This window comes from Pieris napi, chromosome 14, assembly GCF_905475465.1.
Source record: "Pieris napi chromosome 14, ilPieNapi1.2, whole genome shotgun sequence".
Classification (NCBI taxonomy): Eukaryota; Metazoa; Arthropoda; class Insecta; order Lepidoptera; family Pieridae; genus Pieris; species Pieris napi.
In genome coordinates, this window is record NC_062247.1 from 1,201,106 (window position 1) to 1,225,416 (window position 24,311).

Genomic DNA, 24,311 nt, shown 5'->3' on the forward strand with positions numbered 1-24,311 from the left:
TAACAGCGCATTAAACATTCGCTCGAACGGTGAAGGAAAACATAATGAGGAAATCGGCTTGCCTTGGGCCTTAAAAGTCGACATCGTGTGTCAGGCACAGGAGGCTGATTATCTAATTGTTTTTTAGATTGACAAATGATCATGAAACAGATACAGAAATGTGGGGCCCAGACCGAATAAAGTTGTAGCGCAAAAAAAATTTTTTTAATATAAATGTTTTCGTATAAGTTTTAAATGTTGTAACAGATATGTATTAAGATTCTATAACCATAAATACGTATTTATCATTGTATTTTTTATTTTATAGTCTCTTCCGAACGTTTGCTCAGTGAGCATCGAGAAGCTCCTTAACGTCTTTTATATGCTAGAACGTGAACAAATTACTACATGTTTCAGTATCCTCTATACACGGTCAAGGTAAGAAGATAGAGACGACAACCAAAAAGTCAGCAAACTTCCCTCGTCTGACAAACACTTCTCATGAGGAGGACAAGCCTGTGTTCGTCTTCGAAGGTGTCAACTATGATGAGCTGCCTCCACACTTGAAAGAAATTCACAAAGACTGCTATGCTGATTACATACGTTGCTCAAGATCTATGTAAGTGCAAAGAGTCAATAAAAAAATAATGAAAGAACTAATCGACACTAAGTTTAGTGTATCCTAACAAGGATCGTCATGCTCGCTTAAATGTCATTGCTTGTGGCGGCTAGTATTCATCAGCGACGTGATGCTCACGTTCTCTATCTCTTATATTCCTATTCAGTCCTAAAACTCCTTCCTATCTCAAAAATAATTCCTAATTTAGGCTGAATATGGTAATGAACAAAAAATACTGGTATTATTCTGAAAAAGCGTGGGGCGCTCTGTGCCATATTTTTCGTCTATCGAGCAACCCACGCTTTTTCACAATAAAACCAGTATTTTTTGTTCATTACCATTTTCAGCCTAAATTAGGAATTATTTTTCACTTTTTAGTTTGATGTGCTTTAAAAGCGTGTTTTATAGTTTTTTTAAAGTATATTTATTTTCCACTTTTTAGTCCTAGCAGCAATACGTGTTGTTTCAATTTAATCGTATTGCTTTGTGGACTTATAAAAAAATTCATTGTTTTTTCGAGATAAACCTATGAAATTATTATATTGTCGCGGATTCTTTATAAGTGTACAAAGTTTGAATTAAATCTGTCCGTTTAAAGTGGGTCAAAATCGAGTCCGAAGGAGTCGGTTACATACATACAGATGAAGCTAATATAAAGCGTGTAATAAATTTAATTCTTTAGACGCTCTACCGAAAACATTGCCAAAGGGCTCGCAAGTGCATTGCCGGCCTTTGAAGAATTTTCTTGAAGTACCCTTGAAATGATATTCTAAGTTAATACATATGACTATAATTTTTGAATATAATATGTTATTCACAGGACCCAACACCATCAAGTATGCTCGTACAACCTTGAGCAGTATTATTACTTAGAAGCATTTCATAGCATTTGTGAGATGATGTATGCTAACTGTCAGCGGAAGAATAAAGATCACAGTAAGTTATTAAACGTAGAAGCTGTCCCAAGTGTTTCCTGTAGCTGAGTTTCATCATCGGACGTCGAGACAGAATACGAAATTCCACCCGTATCACCTCGACGTCCGCCGTTCCACAACTGAGCGTTTTTCAAGGCAGTTTTTGGCGCGCACCACCACTATGTGGAACCAGCTGCCCACTGTAGTATTTCCGAACCAATTCAAATATAGGGGTTAATCGTAGAGGGGTGAAAATTAAGGGTTGTATGTATTTTTTAATGCCACGTATTAAAAAAAAAAATCCAAAAAATAAATTTTACACCCCTTATAGTTGAAAGATAGATAGTATTTGATTCTCAGACTTACTGAATATGCATAAAAAATTTCATAAGAATCCGTCGAGCCGTTTCGGAGGTATAGGAAAGACCATTGTGACACGAGAATTTTATATATTAGTTATAAAGATATACAAATTTCATAAAGAGTCTGGTTTTGATTGCACTAGAACCACCTGCCCATTGAAGTATTTCTTTTCTTCAGTAAAAGAGCGTAATAATACTTAAAAGGCCGGCAACGCACTCCCGAGCCCCGAGTCTCCGTTGGCATATCACCATCATATAGTGGCGGTATCACTTAAGGCCTGTTCTATGAAAAAAATCTATACTTCTATTTTCAAGTCAAGACTGGATTGTAATTTTTTTTTCAGCGCTATTTTATTATTTAGCTGATGGGTATACGTGCCAACATTGGACCCGGCGTATGAAGCGATCCAAAGATATTTTTTCAAAACTTGCCTCGAAAGTCAAACAAGTTGCGACGAAGACCAAAACGTTCACAAAGAACCTTTTTAAAAAGCTTGGAAAAGTATTTAAAGGAAAATAAATATTCAAATTAATTTCATTAATTTCTTTTTACATTTAAGTTTTCCTCAATAATAAGTGTCATCTAATGGAATGTCAAAATCATTTATTCATATAGGTAACGCAATGTACTCTTATGAACGTCAGAATATATGCTACAAATTTTACATTTACTGCCAGTTCTCAAATCAAGGGCGTAGAACGAAAGAGAAGAACTGGCAATAAACTCTCCGCTACTCTTTTTAATCGCCAAGTTTTTGTTTAACACAACGTTTGTAAGGCGCTGCAACCATTACACCATGTACCACATGAAATCTTAAGTAATAAATAATAATAAAATATATTAAAAACAAAGATTTGTGTTAGCTTAGTGGCTTCAGCGTGCGACTCTCATCACTGGGGTTCGATCCCTAGCTGTGCACCAATGGACTTTCTTTTTATGTGTGCATTTAACACTCGCTATTACGGTGATGGAAAACATCTTGAGGAAACCTTAGACCCAAAAAAACAGAATATTATCATAATAATAATGATTAAAATTAGATTAAAGCATGTTGTACATTAAAATGTTAATTTCTAGTGATTTTATTTCCTACACATTTACAATATACTTCCTACATAATTAAAAATTGATAAATAGAAAATAGTAATATTATTATTATATATTATTATTATATTTTGTATTATTATTATTAATTTCTTGTCATTTTATTTAGGATAATAAAACAATTTGTAAGGAATTTTATACGCTAGCGCCATTGCAGAAGGCGGATTTGAAAGTATGGCAAGGTCGTATGTGACGTGAATTTACTGGTTAATACACAGGGAAATCCGTAATGTCTTAATTTCTATCTAACTTTTGTGCTTGAATATGGAAAATACAGAAACATTATTTATACATAAATCACAATTATGTATGACCAAATAAAATAATCGAGCGATTTCAATTCTTTCTCCATTAGAATGTTACATTATGCCCGAGTAGGCCATATTTATATTAATAATCAAGAAACAGATTCAGAAATCTGAGACCCAGACATAAAAGAGGTTGTAGCGCCACTGATTTATTTTATTTTAAAAAGGCACACATACAAACACAGAGAACACATGACATACATATATTTATTGAAATATTATGTATGTATACAAAAATAGTGATAAGTTTACTAGAATAGAACATACGCACAATGTTAATACACGGAACAAACGCAGGCTGCAATTTCCCCGTACTAGACTATCAAAAGTTAGTAATTCTTTTTTGGGGAAAGGGATACTCTTCTTTAATAAAATCCCAGAGGCTCTTTTATCTCTGCCTTTCAATAAATTTAAGAAATGTATTAAAGAAAAGCTGTGTAAAAAGGCTTACTATAAAGTCAACGATTATCTAGTTGATAAAAGGGCCTGGGACTAGTGCTAGACAGGCTACCTCTAATTAATTTGCGATATTTGTTTTAAAATAAGTGTTGTTTGATGATTTGCTATTTTAAAAGAGTACCGAGAGTTTTTTACGCCGGCTTTTTCTCTCGGCCTACACCCTCTGTCTTCTTTGCCGATGAGTAGGGATGCCTACAAATTCAAATTTAATGACGTGGAATAAGTGATACATGTATCTTATGTTCCATAATAAACATATTTTATTTTATAAACACAATACACGAATGTGCATCAATGACAAGTGTGCATAACATTTAAAGGGATACATTACAACGGTAAAAGAGAAAATAAATTATCAATTAAAAACAAAAGACAATAAACTAGATTAAGGAATACAAATATGCAATTGAATATATTTTTACTTTGCAATTGTTATTGCAGTGGCTGCAGCATCTTATGACTAAAGTCATAGAAACTAAATAAATAGATCTGCTTCGCATTTTATATCGTAATGTATGTCTAATGACATTAGTAACCTTTACGTATTATATTTCCTACATAGCTGACATTATTGCAAATACCAAGTCAACAGCATTGTATTGACTAGACAATGGTAAGTGTGGAAAAAACATCTTATTCCTGTAGAAATATTATGATGAATTATAGTCTTGCGGGGCTGAGCAACCCAAGTGTTCTCAAGACCTCGGTTTCTTTTTACCTTGGGATATATGCGAGGGCGAAGGCCTATATTGTATGAAGAACCAGTCTGTTCACAGATTCTCCGCAACAAAGACGTTGCGCCTGCTGTCTCAGACACTATCATCATCTTTATATGTTCACAGAGTGAGTTTACAGCAGCGATATTATGTATATAATATTATGTTATTTTATTATATATTTTTGTGAATAAATAAATATCATCTAGATATAATATAGTATCTCCAAGTCACAATCTCGACATTGAAGTAGGTCAAATTTCATATAATATTATATTTGAATTGGGATATCAAACTGCACTGTTTCTGTACCGTAGGTGAAACATATAAGATATATACAAACATGCCTATAGTATAATATATAGTATTGAAAAGAGGTTTAATGCAACAAATCTAACGTTTGGTATCTATATAAAATTAAAATAATAACTAAAATATATTATTAAAAGGAGTCCCTTTAGGCAAGGTTCCGAAGATACCTACTGGCAGCGTTCCCCCTTTGAATAGCTAGACTAATTCTTTGTCTGAGGTAGCTGCCAGCTCTTGGGTCTCCTGTTTCATATTGAAACACCTCTTGAACCCAGATTTAAGTTTGACTAGAAAATGGGCCTAAGTGTTTTATAATTATCTCAGAAATTGCGACTAAAGTCAAAATCGGAACAAAACAATTTAAAAATTAATAGTGAGACCGAAAACAATGACATGTGGATATCCGGGCGCCACATTGTGACTTCCTGTTCAGATGGAAACACTCATTGATCTAAATTGACCACAGAATATAGGGCCCATGCCCTTTGGTTGGGTACATACTGTGACCAGCGGGATTCGTAATATATCGATAAACATTGATGTTTTAATTAAGAATATCGATAATTCTAAATTTGAATTATGTAAAACATCGTTTTATACACATGCTATTAATATAAAATTGTAATGAGTTTGCTATGGAATAGCTGCGTACACAGGTATTTTTTACTTAAAAAACCCAATCTTAAAAATTAAAATTGTTTATGACTCACATTTTCGTTTTTATTATATATAAATTGCATTTATGTTTATCATTCGTACTGTAACACTTACGTATTAAATGACATTTGAAATAGGACCTTAAATCAATAGCACAAGGTTCATTTCTACATATTTATAAATAAACGACGCATATGTTACGACTAGAGCGCTTACAAAAAAGATGTGGCATCCACTTTTGTCCAGAGGCATCTCAAAAAGTTGCCAACATACAAACCAGGTTAGCGCACTTTAAGTTGTCATTGGAGAATCGTAGAAAATTTATTGTTTTATCGTTTGCAATACTTAACAATCTGGTTGATTGTCCCAACCTTTTAACTAATTTTAAATTTCGGGTATTCTAGATACCCCAGACATCCCATCATTCTATTAGTCCCAGATCCTTTCCGTAGAATGCGTTTTGATCAAAGCTCACTGATGTCCAGATTGAGCATTCTGATAAACGAGCTAGGTCTGGATATATAGTTGCAGGGAGCAAGTTTAAAGTTGATATTCGTTAAGTTTTTATAATTTTCTTGGTGTATGTTATCTTGGTCTATAACATACACCAACATAACATACACCTATATTTTCTTGGTGTGCTTGTCACATTAAAACTGTATTTTATTTTTATGCCGAGCGTTGGCAAGCTTTTATAAATATTTTTTTTGTAAACTAAACTATAAACGCGATAGTTTTTTGATAAATCGTGTATCGAAAAATCTCAAGATACCAACACCGGACAAACAGCATTGAACGGAAAATAGCTTAAACAATCATGTATAGTGTAATTAAAGTGACTTAATCTTAGTGAAAGTCATACAGGAAGGTATTCATCAAGAGAAAAATTAACTGGATCAGGATATTGAGAACATAATTATAAGTACAGTAAAATCACCTTTTACTTTTTGTCTCTTTACGCCGGATGTCGTGATTAAATGATAATCTCACACTCTTGGAATTAATGTCACTCGATTATCAAATTGTGTTTCTTATTTATCACTTGTTCAAATCAAATATTTAATCTTAAATAATAAAATCTTGATAGTATTTGATATCTGTTACATATAAATAAAAAATACTATCAATATTAAATTAAAACCAATTCTTTAAGTAAATTTTTATTGGAGGAAGAGAATCCATTGGCACAGACGTCAAATATATTCTTGTAGCCTTGTTGTATGTACAAACAAATATAAGCGATTTTATAACAACTGATGACTTTCACCAGTATAATACTCGAAAGAGAACTAATCTAAGCGTACGACCAGCCAGGCTCCAGAAGATAAACCACTCCTTATATGGAAATTATATTCGTTTTAACAACCAACTCCCAAGCGAAATTAGAGAAGTACAAAGTAGCGGAGAGTATCTTGCCAGTTTTCTTGCGCGCTCTACGCCCTTGACTTTTCAACTGGTATTTAATGTAAATTTAGAATCAATTTAACATATTTTTTGTATACGTTAGTAAGCGTTTACTTGTTTACCTAAATAAATAAAGTTATTTTAAGTTTGAGTTTGAATCTAGAGAACGCTGCCGTTCCCGCTTAGCTTATCCAGCAATCGGTATACCGGACAAATATTTAATAAGTATAAAATATTTTTATCGTACAATTTATCGACCTCTCCCATCCCTAGTTTTACTTTCACAGTCAAACGAAGCCGAGGGTCGGAGTTTATCAATATTGCGTAGATGCGACCATGAGTGACACAAGTGTCGTAATTACGGTTATATTGTATTTATAGAAATATTCGCAGAAACATAACAACTACTCCCTATAATTGCGTACCTATGACGTACTCAGAGACGTTCATTAGGAGTTACTGAGACAAAGATTTTAATATATTGACCTGATTTTCATAATTAAGTATTTATTTTATTAGACATTATCGTATTGGTTATTAAGTACTTTAAGCCCATTACACGGGACTTGAATCATGAAATAAGAATCATTTTGTAGACTTAAAAGTATACTATAATTTATGTGTAACTATATTAACAATATTCTTAAACTGCTAAGTAATAATAATAACTAAAATTTAATAAATAAAAAATTAAAACAAATTTAAAATTGGTCTCTGCAACTGTGTACCTTCAACGCTGGCAGCATTTCCTTACTGTATTGCAACTTATTCGTTGAGCGAGGAAAGCACCAGCTCTTTGGCGCCAACTTGAACCTTTAATTAGCGCCTGTGTACTTGAACTCTACGGCCCAAGATACTCTATGTATAACTTATATTTCTATTTTTATTGTTTTTGTGCACGTCATCTTGTATATGCATTTAGAACCTAAGTTCATTTGGGTTAACTGTCGCCTACATGATAATATAAACACTTATTAGCTGTTTAAAGAAATTGTAACATAATATTGTTACATGATATTGCTTAACTTGCAGCAATGATAGAGGAACATTAGCTTGGCAAAATAATATACATTTATCTTATATATATATCCCGCATATATATTTATATAAGGACAAAATTATGTTTTATTCCGGTTTGGCTGGCAAGAAGTACCGTATTGGAAGTTCAATCAGGAATATAATAAGTATATGATGTATAATAAAGGAGAGTGTTTAGAGGAGTTGTTCGGCCTAATGCAGCTGACTTTCATTATCTGACATCAGAACACAAAATACCATCCGTATCACCTCGTTTATAGTTCCACAACTGAGCGTTTCTTAATGCAGTTTTAGCACCTCTATGTAGAACCCTGCACAAGGAAGTATTTCCGAACCTTCGCTTTGGAGTTTGTTGTAACACAAGGAGTGGTTATTTTTTGGAGCCTGGTTGATCGTACGCTTAGATTGGTTCTGTTTCGAGTATTGTATTTTAAGCACTTGCAGCGCTGAATGCGTTGAATTAATCAACACCATTATAATTCAAATACACGTTCTATTCCCCTGACAATGCATCGTGCATCGTTAGAAAAACAATACTAATAGATAAGTTATCTATGCTTACGAAATGTTTCTTTAACTGTAATTAGACCATTGATTAACGTTTATTTTTGCCTTTCAATTGTTTTTAAAAGCGTATATAAAGGATAAAGTTTATATTTTCAAAGAGTTATATTTAACAGTTGAAGGAAGTATTATTTATATTATTAAGAAGCTTAAGAATATCCTACTATATATTTGTGTGTTGTTAATAATAAATACATAATATAGTGTTCAATTAATAACATAGCAATAGCTAGGAGCATATTATGTCTAGCTACTTGTCGCTTTCATAATAAGTCCACCGGCATAACTGTTATTGACGTATTGCGTCACACACTGCGTGATGTCATGTTGCGCCGGCGCATCATTGTCAGATACTTCATAAATCAGGTTTGTATACTACACGTTGGCGGCTTCATATCAGACATAGAGTCACCGATGGGGCATGGGTTTACTGCATTTCCTCACACATGCCTGACACCACCATGGCCGTTTTTTAAATGACTCTGACTCCGTGAAGTGCCCGGGAAACGTCTGAACTAGGCTGGCTTAGCCGGGTATTGATCACCCAGTCTCTGAATAGCAGAGATTTTGGCGTGGGTCGAGTCCCACATACCCCTGTTCAGGGGATGCGCAAATGCATTTCCACCTCAGATATCAAAAAAAAAAGGCTGGCTTAGCCGGGACCTTACGCGCAACGGACCAAATGAGTGTCTCATTGCGGAAACTGAACAGACACTAGGAAGAACAGATAAAGAAAAAGAGCTATGTCACATACCAAGTGGATATCTGTGGTCTCTGCCAAAAAGGCGTGATGATAAATACATTTTTAAATATCGTGAAGTTGGGTTTGTTGAGCCTTGTGCATACCTGGACCTAATCCAGGATGTACTTCTTTTTTTTTTCGTGGGGAAATGCGTTACGCATACCCCTCCCGCGGCATGGTTGGCCTGGTGGGAAAGGGTTATGTGGGACTCGCTGTTGTGCATACCCACTAAAACCCCACGGCGCCACCAGCAATCGCCCGGGGCAGGACACGGTAACAGGGTAGCCTTGTCCGCATCCAGCCACGCGATCAGCCGTTAATATTACGGTCCTCTACGGTCATAGAGCTAGAGAACAATGCTAATCTAGGATGTACTAGGACAAGTCAAAAGTACCCGTAACCGACGAGCATGGTGAATGTCATGATGAACTTAGAGGTATCAGGACCGTCACAAGTAAAGGAGTTCAGTTCACCTCTCTTTCAAATTCTTCGCGATTATAACGGATATGTTCGGTAGTGGGCTGATCGGTTTTTAAGAAAGCATTGTTAATCTATCTCGTACAGAATCCGCTGTTCTGCTGGTAATTTAATTTTTCTGCTTAACAAAAAATTTCTGTTATTTTTATTGTATTTTTATTTTACCTTGTACATATTTTAATTGCAAAGAGCAGTGTTGGCCTAGTGGCTTCAGCGTGCGATTCTCATACCTGAGGTCGTAGGTTCTATCCTCGGCTGTGCACCAATGGACTTTCTTTCTATGTGCGCATTTAACATTTGCTCGAACGGTGAAGGAAAACATCGTGAGGAAACCGACATGTCTTAGACCAAAAAGTCGACGGCGTGTGTCAGGCACTGAAGGCTGATCACCTACGTGCCTATTGATTTAAAAATGATCATGAAACAGATGAACAGAAATCTGAGGCCAAAACCTACAGAGGTTGTGGCGCCACTGTTTTTTTTTTTACATATTTTAATTGCATTTTTTTGTAACATTTATGTTTACCTAAATTGTCATACATTTTAGATAAAAGACTATAACATAATATATACCATAGATGTAGTATTATGTATGATGTAATAATCTTTAATTAATAAATAAATAATGTAAAGCTCCATGGTCTCCTAAAAGGGGGATGATATCAAAAAAAAATTGTTTGAACTAAACCTGATCTTATCTTTAGTATTAGCCACCCATAGTCTACTAAGAATATTTTTGTTTAAATAATTATGACGCGATTTTCAAATCAATATTCATCCTTTGCATTGATCATTCAAAGGTATACGTGCCTTACAATTACAATTGCGCGTGCTCAAATCATTTATTGGAATGGGAATTTTATATTTTACTCAATTCTCTTGCAGGCAATGTTATATAAGTCTTTATTTATTAACACATTGTTTACGTAAATATACATATAAAGAAACATTGTGATAAAAAGTGAGATCAGTGCCCTGAAACCGCTGCTCTTTAAACTTTAAGCTAATTGTTATTCTTTGTCTCAGAAACAATCTAAATTAAATATTGTATAATAATTCGTGTCTTTTGTTCTCGCAATTTACCCACATGACGCCATAAGCCCGCTAATGACGACGTCAATATCGAAGGAGATATTTCTCCAACATATATAGTGTAAATTCATTATAACTTCCTTCGCTATAACGAAAAACTCTTTATAACGAACAATATTTCGAATTTAGACATCAACAACATACTTAAGTGTAATTGTTTTTATAATCAGACTACAAAACTGACCTATTGAGGTACCGAAATTTCTAAAGGCACCTGAGGTCATAAACAGCCGTCTCGCCTTTGTTATTGTTAATTGCATTAACACGTGTGCCATTATTCTTAGATTACATTGCCTGTTAAGAAATTTTGGTCTCAGTTTAACGCACCACTGTAACCTATCTATTATATATATATATATATAATAAATTGGTTAAATTTGGTGTTTTTTCTCTTCCCTCCCTGTAACGGAAACTCTCTATAACGAAGAAAAATGCTCGGTCCCTTGATATTCGTTATAAAGAGTTTACACTGTTTATTAAACTCGTTACGTTTGGTTTTATATTTCTCGAGCTTGAGAACCATTTCATGCGTTAAAGAAAAAAGTACTCATAGATTCAGCTGTTTTCGAGTAAAGAGTACATCTGTACACTCACGCGCAAAGCGGGAAGCACTTCCGTCATTGTATAGGGACACCTGCCCCTCAGACTATTATTTTTGGGGATAACTACATTTTGGTTAAAACAATATTTATTATACAACACATATGTATATCTTAAAACACGTTCCAAAGAGAAAAAGATAAAGGAAAAAACTTACAACATATATATACATACATACTTTTGATTAGAAAAAAGTAAAAATTGCCAGAAATTTCCTCCCAAAGAAAGAGAAAACAAGAGTTTTCTTTTTAATTTTTGTGAGATATTTATTAAAAATAAGAGAAATGCAAAGGTCATAGTATACTCGTTATGGGAATTAAACTCTCACCAGGCATTATAACTATCTTAGAACAATCATCATATCGTGAGAACTACTGTACGTTTGAAACTCATTGATTCTAATTTTGAAATTATTATAAAGATTACTGGGTATAGTTAAAAACATAAGGTGTGTACGCGATATTCTCAAAACCTTCTAATACATTATTTTTAAACTTATTAACAAAGTGAAATAAATAGATTTTTCAGATATATTAATAATTATTAGTAATAATAACCTAATATATTCAAACAAATGAGCAGAGATGAGCAGTGTTGGCCTAGTGGCTTCAGCGGGCGACTCTACTCCCTGAGGTCGTAAGTTCGATCCCCGGGTGGGCACCAATAGACTTTATGTGCGAATGATCATGAAACAGATACGTAAATCTGAGTGCAAGTGATTTGAACGCACAGTCTCAGTGTTATAATGGCTATAGGCCAACGCCTAGTAACGTAGTACTACGAATGGAAATGTTATGGTTTATGTGAACAATGAATAACCGTTCATATTTTACGTGAGGGAACTTATAAAACATTTATGTAATTGAAAACTATGCCTAAACTATACCAGCGTAAAAAACACAGGTACCAAACTCATTCAATTTGTTTTAATTCCTTTTTTTTTATATGTATTAATATAACTAATCATATATATTGATTATAATTATACTATGTTAAGAATATTGTAAATACTACACAATGAATTTTTAATAATTAAATAAAATTGACGTTCACATTTTCCAAGATACTCGAGAATTCATTACTCGTAATCATTACACAATAAAACTAGCTTCTATAGTATATCTTTACAAGTACATACTCTAACATATAAAGCAGTGTTTGAGGCGAGTTCAAAATTAATTTTTCTACGTAAGTAATTGATAATTATTCCGGCACGTTCCAACATGGATGGATCATGGAACTCTGTAACTTCCAATAGAGATCTGCTGGAAGTATTCCACAGGCCTTCACTAGTACTAGCGAACTGTAGAATCGACTCTCAGTGCTTTTCCAATTCGATTCGATCGACCTCCAATTGTTTAAAAGAGCATAATCTTTCCTTCCTAAATTAGGCTGCGACGACTGCTTTTTGAGTTATTCTAAAAAAAGCTATCTTAATAATGAGCTTTTTTACGGTGAGATTTCTATTGCAAGGTATAAAGTACGGACGCAGTTCGCTGACCAACTTATCTAGTATTCCAGGAAGATATAAGTCTAGAATTCAATTAATATGTATTAATACCTTTTAGCTCTGGGCCTCAGATTTCTATATCTGTTCCGTGATTATTTACATGCAAGTAGGTTCTATAAGTCAAATATTGGCATGCCGGTATCCCGATGTTATCTTACAAGCGAGTCTATACGCAAATAGAGTCCATTGGTGCAAAACCCCAGGAATGAGAGTCGTACGTTGAAGCCACTAGGCCAAAACTCACTCATGTAAATTAGCTGGGTTTTTATATGAACTGCCTACACATTCTACACATTTTACGAGTAAAACTTTATGGAGGATATAATTCATAATACTCATCAACACATGTGCAGTATGACCTTATTAATTAATGTGAAACATTCGTTTCCTACCGTACCGTAATATACGAGATATAATTTTCTTTGTATGGTATCAGGGTACGTAGACCTTTACATGACAGATAGTTTAAACAGTAATGGACTGGTCCAAAAGGAAAAAAGAACAAGGGCAGACCAATAGCCATCGCTCTATTGGAAATGGAATCGAAAGGGTAGCTGGAAAAAATTGGATAACAATGGCAACACATAAAATGGGGTGGAAAAAGTTGGAGCCTTCTCCTGGACAAGGGCCGCATTGCAGTAATTTTTTTATTTATATCTATTTTTGTTAAATGTATAAAAATACTACACCTCCAATTTTAGATTTTCCTAGTAAAATAGTGGATTAGGTATCAGATAGACATATGCTTTTATTAAAATGATCAGCCCACTACCGAATACGTCTAGCTGTGGATAAGTAGATAATACTTTATAGATAATAATCGTATAGGTTAGCAGCCTATGCCTGATATGTTTCGTCAAGTATTCCTTCACACACAAGTGTTTACTGAAAAATCCAAACACAAACGGGGTTCCAACGCACAGATTCGCACGCTTAAACCTAGGCCAACACCGCTTGACGTAACACATTGTAAAAATATTAATTACCTGTAATTTGGACTTATCCATGAATTTATGAGAATTTCTGATTTCGATAAATTGTCGAGATAGCATTGTTTTAGTGAACTGTATGGACTCTGAAAGAACGTGGGATGATGATGATATTGAGAAACAAGTCCACAAAAATGTATTCTTAGTGGGCGCTTGGTAGATAGTACCGGTGACCCCAGAGCTGGTGCTTTCCTCGATCAACGAATAAGTATCGCAATACAGCGAAGAAATGCTGCCAGCTTTAAAGGTACACTGCCACAGGGACCAAACTTTTAAATTTGTTTTAATTTTGTTTATAATTTTTTTATTATTATTATGCTGGTTAAAAATATTGTAAATACTGTATATTTGATTGTAATGATTATTAATAAACAATAAATGTTATTACTTAATCCTTTAAACTTCTAGATTTTAAATGGTATTTTAATTATTTATTATTATCGTTATCCATTATTATGATTATGATTATGATTATGATTAAAATATGTAAAATAAATAACTTACGATTAAATATAGTGATGGCAAGGAAAGGAATAACCAAGTTCTTTTACAAATGTATAACTAAGTCGTGGGAATATAATTTAACCAGATTAATATTTATCATAAATATGAACTGCTTAACACTCAATAACTGATAGCGGCAACAAATATTTGTCAATGATAACGACAGCTTCCTGTTTTTACCTTCGGGAGCTGTCAAGGACAAAAATGGGAGTATTTTAACTTAAATATATTTAAGTTTTTGTATTCATATGGTTATCAAATAAAGCATAATTAACTATTAATACCATAATTCATAATTAACCATTAATTCGAGTATTATAAGGTACTCGTTTGAAGGAATAAAATAAAACATTTTCCCTTCGATCTTTAATCATTTCCTCTAAAACAAACTGTTCACTCTCAATTCAAAACTTATTATTGAATTTATACTTCTTTTGGCGCGTTAGGGAAAATTTATGAGAGTAAATTGCGCGCGCACACTGTCAATAAAATAACCGACAGTCTGAAGTTAGCATAGTCAGCATTATAAAATAAAAAATGTCCATTTCATTAATTACGTAGAATTTTTTATTGTGATATTTAAATTAACTTTATTTAACTAGATAATACGTTATAATAAGACTTTCAATGTATTAAACACCTTTTTTCTATTGTTAGTGTAGTTTTATCTACAAACGTAGAACAAGGCGAAGGATAAAAAAATTGAAGTCTCCTCCAAATTCTGCCACTGTTCTCTCATCTTCGCTAATATTTTCTAAACTCTCGCTATCTCTTCTATTTCATTCGACCTCTCCATTTTCTGCCCATCACCAAATACCTTTTTGACCCATCTTCCATCGCAAACGCGGGCAGGATGACCGGCCTATTTCTAATTTAATCTTTTTGAGCGTGATACCACGTCTGTTATTTTTATATTCGTATTACGCTGTTTTTACTATGTATTTATTTTTAACGAAACAATATTTGGTGTTACGCGTTTTGAGGAATATTACTCGATATTATTGAAGCAATTATTTCGAAAACAAAAACACATCACTCTATTGTTTGTTTTATTTATGGACTTCACACAAAATTCGTGAGACATATGGATTATTTATGTCAAGGATTGTTTTTATAGTAGCCTGTGAAGTTTTTTTCGTTTATACAAGTAATATCTTTAGTGTATCCAGTTATATAACAGTTAGTTAGCTATTCAAAGAGGGAACGCTGCCAGTGTCTTCGGAACCTTGGCTAATGGTACTCCTTTTAATAATATATTTTAGTCATTATTTTTTAAGGTTATATTGTTTATTATTATACAGTTAAATTATATATTAATAAATAATATTATTATGATTAATTCATTATGTTATCCAGTTATATTGTTTACAGCGTTATTTGTAATTAATATCACATTTAAGCTTTAAAAGGAAGTTCACAAAGATATTTCCCAAGCATTAAGATTAAGTTCCCGCGATTACTGCGAAAGTGAGCAGAGAAAGGTGGGTAATTAAAATGGTTCGCAAGGTTAATGTTACAATAATAACTCGAAATTTTATTAAATATAATTAAGATTATGGGAATATATATTTAATCAAGCAATTGACGATCAATTCAAATCGATAATGCCTTTTATTAATTTAAAAACAAATTTTAACTTTTCATTAAATATTTGTAGAAGTTATAAATCACTGCCGTGTAATGCTTTCAAGGGAAGGTGATTATTTTTATAAAGGCAAGGTGCCTTTTAGTGGGAGAGTAGTTAGACCATAACTTCTGACAACAATTATAAATAACTTAAATGTTTTTATGACATTATCATAATTTGACGCATCATGCATATTTTTTTTAATCAACTGTGCAATATTTTTACAATCAATCTGAATGTACCCGTACTTACTTTACAAATAAACGATTTATTATTATTATTATTATTGAATGATATATCATTAAATTAATTAGCAGCTTATTACAGGCAAATATTTAATAAATTACCGTCTAAAATTCGAAATATTAGCGAGTTTAAACAACTTAAGAACATTAAAGATTCACATCAAAATGAGCCTAGAAACTCTATCTTCGTATATATTCAGTTTCACATGTAAAAAAATATCATTTATATTTTATTCATATTATAGGTAACCCATTTCTACCTACTATGTACTGTACCTGGCCATACAAAAATAGTCTAACTTTACAACTGCCTAAAAACTAGTCCGTAGAACAGTCGAGAAGTTTTAATTTAAAATATATGTTATATAATATTAATAGATTATCCTTGTTTTATATATAAAACAGTAGGAAAATCAACTATCATTGCGTGTAATGTAACCGCATGACAGACGAATATATGCCTGTTTGATTTGTTAAAGTTGTTATCATGTACTGTGACCCCAAAACAAAATTTGGTCTGGATTCACAGCAGAAGGAGAACTAAGACCATTATCGATTATTGTAAGTAGGGTAGGGCGGGGCTAGTTGAGCAATTTTTCACTTGCTTGGATATAGCTCCTTAATGATAAGTCTCAATGAGTTGTTATGTGTCCTGATGGATTAGTAATTTATCCCTTAACAAAAGTGTCCATAGTATTTTTTTGTAACAAGTCCAATATAATAGCTACAGATGTTTAAATGCAGAAAGTCAAGTATGCTCAATGTACCCCATAGGTGGGGTAAGTTGAGCAAGGGTATGGGGCAAGTTGAGCACTAAGAATGTCTAGGCCAAACCATGGGTTCTATGTTAACTTGAGATGAAGTAAAATATGTGTTAGACAGTCAGCCTTTTATTTAGTCTTTTATTGACAGAACAACAAAACTTAAAGAAATTTTCTTTGCATAATTACCCGAAACTAGAATCAACAAAACATGAGCATCCATATCTATCCATTACTTCCGATAATTTCTAAAAAAGATTACCAAGGCTGGTGGGTTCGGGTTTTTGTATGGATAGCTACGATTTTTTTGTTTTAAAAACATCATCAACCATTATTTTCCGGCCATCTTATTTGCAATTCAGCTGGGTGGAATTTCAATGCCAAATTTAGCAGCACACTCTTAGGCAAGGCGATGGTCGTCTTTTAGAGAAAAATTCCATTTGTAGCAAGTATTTTTTCAAACAGTTCTCCTGTGAGGGAGGATATACTTCCCTCGGTGTTGTATAGCCCATAAATGAACCATCACCTTCATTTAATTTATTTAAAAGTCAACCCATACCGAATTCTTTAGCGGCGGTATTCACACTTTTTCTCTCATCGTGGACAGCCTTTGCAGCATTATTTAAGTATTCAGTAGTGTAAGAACATCTCCTCCTCTTGTAAGCATCCAAACAAAAATAAAAGATTCATTACTCATCAGTTGTTTAAGTCGTGGAGTTAGTTGAGCTATAGTTGCTCAACTTACCCCAACACGGAATTTTAAAAGAAAAGTGGGACTGTAAAAAAATGCCTAGAATTAGACCCAAATCCTATTTACAAATCAAAAATACAATAATCTTCTGGAAGATTAACACTGTCCTGATTGAAAACAGAGAACATTTGACAAAGACAGACGAAAACTTGCGATAAACAATGTTTTTACTTTTTGGTCACAAAATAAACAAAACGCCGTGACACTTCACTCACTCGTCGAGCTGCCACTAGCTATCGTGCGATGATTACCCCTCCTACGACTCCTTCTTTTCGCTATTTGATACTCCCGCGTAAGGTGAATAGTTTCCGAGATATTTCGATTGCCCAACTTGCCCCTATGCTCAACTAGCCCCGCTCTACCCTATCGCAATACAGCGAGGAAATGCTGCCAGCGTTAAAGGTACACTGCCACAGGGACCAAACTTTTTAAATTTGTTTTATTTTTATTATTATTAATTTTTACACGCTTTATATTAGCTTCACCTGTATGTCTGTATGTATGTATGTATGTAACCGACTCCTTCGGACTCGATTTTGACCCACTTTAAACGGACAGATTTTATTCAAATTTTGCGCACATGTCAAAGATCGATGACAATGCAATAATCCGAAAAAAATAAATAAATAATAATATAGTTAAAAAAAACTAAAAAACACGCTTTTAAAGCACATCAAACTAAAAAGTGCGCTCTGTGCCATATTTTTCGTGTATAGAGCAACCCACGCTTTTTCACAATAATACCAGTATTTTTTGTTCATTACCATTTTCAGCCTAAATTAGTTAGTTTTTTAGTTTTTTTAAACGATTATTTATTATTATTACTAAGTACGTTAAGAAAATTGTAAATACTGTATAAATATACAATCAAATGATTATTATGATTACTAATAATATATTTGATTGTACAATGAAAATATAATAAAGATAAGACCATTATTTAATATCAAGATATTGAAAACGTACACTCTCTTTTCAATTTACTGAACGGAAACAATTTCTAGTATATTAAAAAAACATTAGTACTAAAAGCAAGGAAACCATAATAGCTTAGTATTTTGCAAGAGCGGAAAGCGTATTTGCAGAACCACACGCAGTTCAACCACAGATAATATTTACTAAACCATAGATACTAGAATATTTGTATTGAAATTTGTTAGTCTTCAACACAAAAATTTAACTTTTAACTAACAGAAAGTTACTATAATCAAAACCGTTTACGACGACATCGTTTAGAACAACATACCGGTTATATTGACCAAAATCAAAGGTCCCGGCTGAATTCCATTGTATTAGATACTTAATAACAATGTCATCGGCTGTTACGACTATCGGTTTTTACGGCCAAATATGAGTAGTTCCTTCGATGTTGTTATAATAGATTTTGACGAGTTTCAGTAGTTTTTTATTTGAATATTTACTACAGGACAAAGTACCAGTTCACAAACATCATCAGTAACAGGATTATAATTGTTTTAATGAACTCAGAGTGCGCCGAGAATTTGCGCTTACCATGTATCTTATAAAGTTGTTACGTGGAAAGGGGGCGTCAATAAAATACGTGAGGTGTTTTTTTAAATTCTCTGTACTTCCCTCCCCCCCTGGTGAGATGTCGTGAGATTTTATTCAACCCCATCCCCCAATCTCACGTGAGATTTTTCAAAATGTGGGTTTCTTACGTACACGCGTTGGATTGTTATTGTAAAAAGAAAAAAAAATTGCTTCGTGCTTTTATTTACGACTAAAACAAAATAAGTGAAATGTTGAGCGTTTAGGTATGGAGTTAGCGGGAAGTTGCAGAGATAGCCTTTAGGGTCAACCGTTTTCTTAATTTTTTAATAATTAGAAAAAAAATTGCGTGATATTTGCTGAGACCCCCCCCCCCCCCTCTCTCCAACGTAAGATTAAATAAGATTTGACTCGACCCCCTCCCCCCTTTAAACACCTCACGTAATTTATGGACGCCCCCAAAGGAAAACAATCCGGCAGTGCTCCAGTGCCTAGGTCTCATAAAAAACTAACCTCTCGAAAAGGGCACACACGACACAATGTAAGGAAATAATTAATGAACTGCGCAGATTAACGAGACGTTTTTAATTGTCCGTTCAGTGAACTGACAAAATGTTTGCTTCATGTCAGTTCCTTTATAAGAAATAGTATTTTTATAAATATTTTAAACTATTACTGTTTAGTAGTGTGAAGATATATATTATGTTAATCTTCTAACTGGGTCCTGTCGAGTTTCTCATTCCCATTAGTACATAAAATCAATATCTCTCGATATATATGATTATTTCCATTCAAGGTGGTAATTTGTTGGTTGAATGCGTTCTTGGCAATAGATAAGTGCTATATTTCTCTTTGTTATTAGCGGGTCAACCTTTCACCAAGGTCAAACTAAAGTTACTATGAATGTTTTGTCCTTTTCACTCTCGTGACAATTAGTACAATCTTTAACTAAGTATTACTATGTAAATTTAATCGTTGACTGTGAGTACGGTTGTCCGTGATTATTTATATAGCAATTAAATGTTAAATAACACTTGTATGCAAATACAACATTCGGGAGTAAACGAGACGTAAAGATAGCAATGAACGCAAAGTCATGCTGGTCGTGGTTGGTGGTGGTACCGTGCCAAGGTCCATTCCACATCATTCGTGGCCCTAGAGGACCGTAATATTAACGGTTGATGGCGTGGCTGAATGCGGACAAGGCTACGCTGTTACCGTGTCCTGCCCCGGGCGATTGCTGGTGGCGCCGTGGGGTTTTAGTGGGTATGCGAGTCCCACATCACCCTTCCCCACCAGGCCAACCATGCCGCGGGAGGGTATGCGTAACACATTTCCCCACGAAAAAAAAAAAGGTACTTACCGTGCGATTAGACAAGTCCCCAACGGAGTCGTGGCGATGATCAAGGCTGCCGAGGCTGCAGCAGGATGCGGAAGACGAGAGGCTGACGGAGTCTGCGCGCGCGCGGTGCGGTGAGACCGCTACGTGCTTCAGCATGCCGTAACCTGTGGAGAAATTGTCCACATTACTTTATTGCAGTAGCATTTTTTTTCTGTTTTAGTATGAAGTATAGTTAAATTTTTCATACAATTATATAACACCAAGCCGTGATCGCAGTCAGTTTCAGCGACAGTTGCCAAAATATCTTTCTCTAAAAGTTTAACACATATATAAAGCCTTTATTGCTGAAGAGAAAAATGTGTAGTACTATAAACTAATAATTAATCGACAAGCCGGTTACTTTCTATTTTACAGATTGTCCTTGGACATAGGCCTCCTCTAAGAGCTTCCACTCTTCTCGGTGTCTAGCTTTACGTAGCCACATAGGGCCAGCTGCTGCTATCATCGTCTCATCTTTTTACATGTCTTCCTCGATTTCTTTTGTCTATGACAAAGCCATACGTTGGGTTTTTCGTCCACATATTTTTATCTTATGTGCCTCGTCTCTCTTTTAATTTGAATGTAAGTCAGTATAAATATATCTTTATAAATAATGAAGTTATTTTATAATACTACTTAAGTTTTGTTATAACTATGATTTCTGTACGAGTTTTGGTTTCGATGCGTTTTGTGTGGAATTACTTATTAATGCGAACTTTATCAAACAGTGCCATACACCTACACGATACATTGGTTATTGAAAAAATCTTATATTACAAATTCATTTGGCATTTTTTGTATCTTTTAAGTCCATATTCAAAGTCAATATTAGCGCACGTGCGCAGGCCATTGTTTGATTAGGGTCTGACCATTCTAGGAAGGGCTTGATCGTATCTCGCTGCATAGCAACGCGAAGCTAAAATTTATTTTACGATATTATTTAAACATAGATGTCGCTAAATAGGAATACATATCTTATTTATTATTTATAATATTATTATTAATTATTTTTCTTCGGTTTTACAAGCCCTGTAAACCCTCATGGCTTGATAAAAGTTTATGCGTTTCGTTGTAAAGCAAGATATTTTTGTGTAACCAAAACAATTATTGTTTATGGATGAAATTCCTATGCGATTTTTGTAGAATTTGATGAACTCACGCGCCCATCAATTTCACGTTAATTGAATCGAAACAAATATAATGTTGGTAATAACAAATGCGTATCCGGTCGCATCTGCTGAACAATTGGTTGGATCTTTGTTCTACGTCATTAACATGTGCAAAGATGCTGTGAAGATAGTCTTAGGTTAGAAGATTCACATCGACGCATCGTATACATATATTTGTTTTATGTTACGTTTGTTTGTTGTGTATTTGATGTAGTTATCTTAATATCCGAAGCACTGATGTCGTTCGGTACCATGACGCTACATAATTGTTTTTATAAGAAATAAATAATGTTCTATTATGAGCAGTGGCTTCAGCGTACAACTCTCATCCCTGAGGTCGTAGGTTTGATCCCAGACTGTGCACAAATGGGCTTTCTTTCTTTCTATGTACGCATTTAACATTCGCTCGAACGGTGAAGTAAAACATCACGACAAAACCTACATGTATTAGACCCAAAAATTCGACGTGTGTCAGACACAGCAGGCTGATCACCTACTTGCCTATTAGATTAAAAAATATTCATGAAAAAGATTCAGAAATCTGAGGCCCAGATCTAAAAGAGGATGTAGCGCCACTGATTTGTTTTGTTTGATTTACGTTTATTTGTTAAGGCTTTATAAAATATGTTACCTTTGAAGATTGAAGTAGCCAAAAGTATACTGTAACAATTAGACCTTAAAAAGAGAATAAATAGCTTTAAATTTCTTACATTTTTCTAATGTAATTACTATTTGCGTGTACAGGCGAAGAACGTCGAAAGATGTTCTGCCTGCTCTGCTCATAGGCAGAAAAAAACACCTAGCCTTTTAAAACAGATAAATAAATCTGTTCGGTTCCTGGGTGCTTTAAATAATAGAAGATTTTATTTTTACTCTATATTAACCACTCGCGTACGAAATACTGAACTGTTAATTGCTATGTAAAAAATGAATGCAATGTAACAGTTGAAGAGAGTGCCTACGTCTGGCTATACTCTCGGGGCGAAACTCCGACGATTTAGAAAATCGCCATGCTTATAAAAGAAAGCCTGAGTGAGCAAAATGTACAGCCTTGGCTCATACAAAATCTATAATAATAATTCAGAGTATCAAACGATACTGAGAGTGTAAAGTACAAGTTATTTATAAAAAAAAATCAGACTTGAAAATTACGCAGATACCAAGTTTCCATATATGCCAGCTGTGTGCCATATTTGACTACATTTATTTGGACAAATGCCGTAATATAAACAACCAAGAGTTTGTTTGTATGACCTAATTTGGTTTGGCTTAAATGTTAATATTTATTATGAGCTACAAATGTTATATAGACCGTTCATTTAGATTATCTTATAAAGAACTAAACGCTGTTTCCATACTTATCGTATGAAACTTTGTAACCATGGTAACGACGGTAGCCATCATGCATTTTGTAGGTTTGCTCATGTATAATATCTAACATTGAGTGTTTCTTAAGGCAATTTTTGCCGCGCACCACAACTACACGTAGTGGAACTCCACAGAACCAGTTGCCCATCGAACTAATTCGACTTAGGTAAATCTTCTGTGCATGTGTTCGTAATTAAACTCCTAAACGGCTGGACAGATTTTAAGTGGAGTCGAGAATGATTTTCATTTTTAGATATTTTTTTGTATATGTAAGACGTGTGTACAGGACATCGTCTTTTGGATCCGCTAGTATATTATATAATAATATAAATAATAATAAAGTTTATTTTCCTCTTCACAATATTGCATTTTAGGAGTTTACATACCAGTACCACAGGACTATAGAAGTCCTGCGGTAACAGGTCCCCAGCCTTCCATCCGAAAATAAACAACATACTATGTCTAAACTAAAAAATATTCTTAAACTACATACTAATAATAATAAATAAAAATTGATAAATAGAAGATTAAACCCAATTTAAAAGTTTGGTCCCTGTATCACTGTACCTTAAAATATTATAGAAATAAATATAGTTGTATCAGTGTATAACATTCCCTCGGTTGCACGTTTAGCTATATAAAGCCTAAGCCAGAACACGTCAAATTAATCTCAACGTGTTTCCAAACACAGGAATGGAATGCAAATTGATTGCAAATAAACCATAAACCGTATGTCAATTGTATTTACAGGAAATGGGTGCGATTAATTTTACCACATTAAAACTTGCGTACAGAGTGAATTTTAGTGTTACCAGATTTATGCACTTCAAAATGGGATGAAATAAAAAGGCTTTATTGCTTTTTAAAAATTTTAGTTTATTTACGTTTAGTATTGTCTTTTATTGACATAACCTTTACACATTTAAAGAAAAAACTTTTTAACCGGATTAAAATTATGTATTATTATCTTCAGTAACCGTGAACACGCACGCTGTAAAGCACGCGAAACGTCGGTTAAATTTAAAATTATGTTAAACAATTGTAAATTTATAATAATACATAACTTTAATCCGGTTAAAAAGTTTTTTCTTTAAATTATTTACGTTTGATATAATAAAAGAACAGTTATTTTTTTCGGATTTTAACAGGTTC

The 24,311-nt window shown here is 33.8% G+C and overlaps 1 protein-coding gene and 1 long non-coding RNA gene across 2 annotated transcripts in view; one reads left to right on the forward strand and one right to left on the reverse strand.

Annotated features, from left to right (window-relative positions):
• Nucleotides 1-24,311, reverse strand: part of LOC125056009 — a 71,851-nt gene that overhangs the window by 19,411 nt on the left and 28,129 nt on the right. Inside the window, exon 2 of the mRNA XM_047658816.1 lies at nucleotides 20,605-20,747. Coding sequence (XP_047514772.1) covers nucleotides 20,605-20,739 — 135 coding nt within the window. The 5' untranslated portion in view covers nucleotides 20,740-20,747. The remainder of the gene's footprint in view (nucleotides 1-20,604; nucleotides 20,748-24,311) is intronic.
• LOC125056010 lies at nucleotides 406-2,401 on the forward strand. The gene is made up of 3 exons (XR_007117978.1): nucleotides 406-598; nucleotides 1,419-1,534; nucleotides 2,219-2,401. It is a non-coding gene; the product is annotated as an uncharacterized LOC125056010 (long non-coding RNA).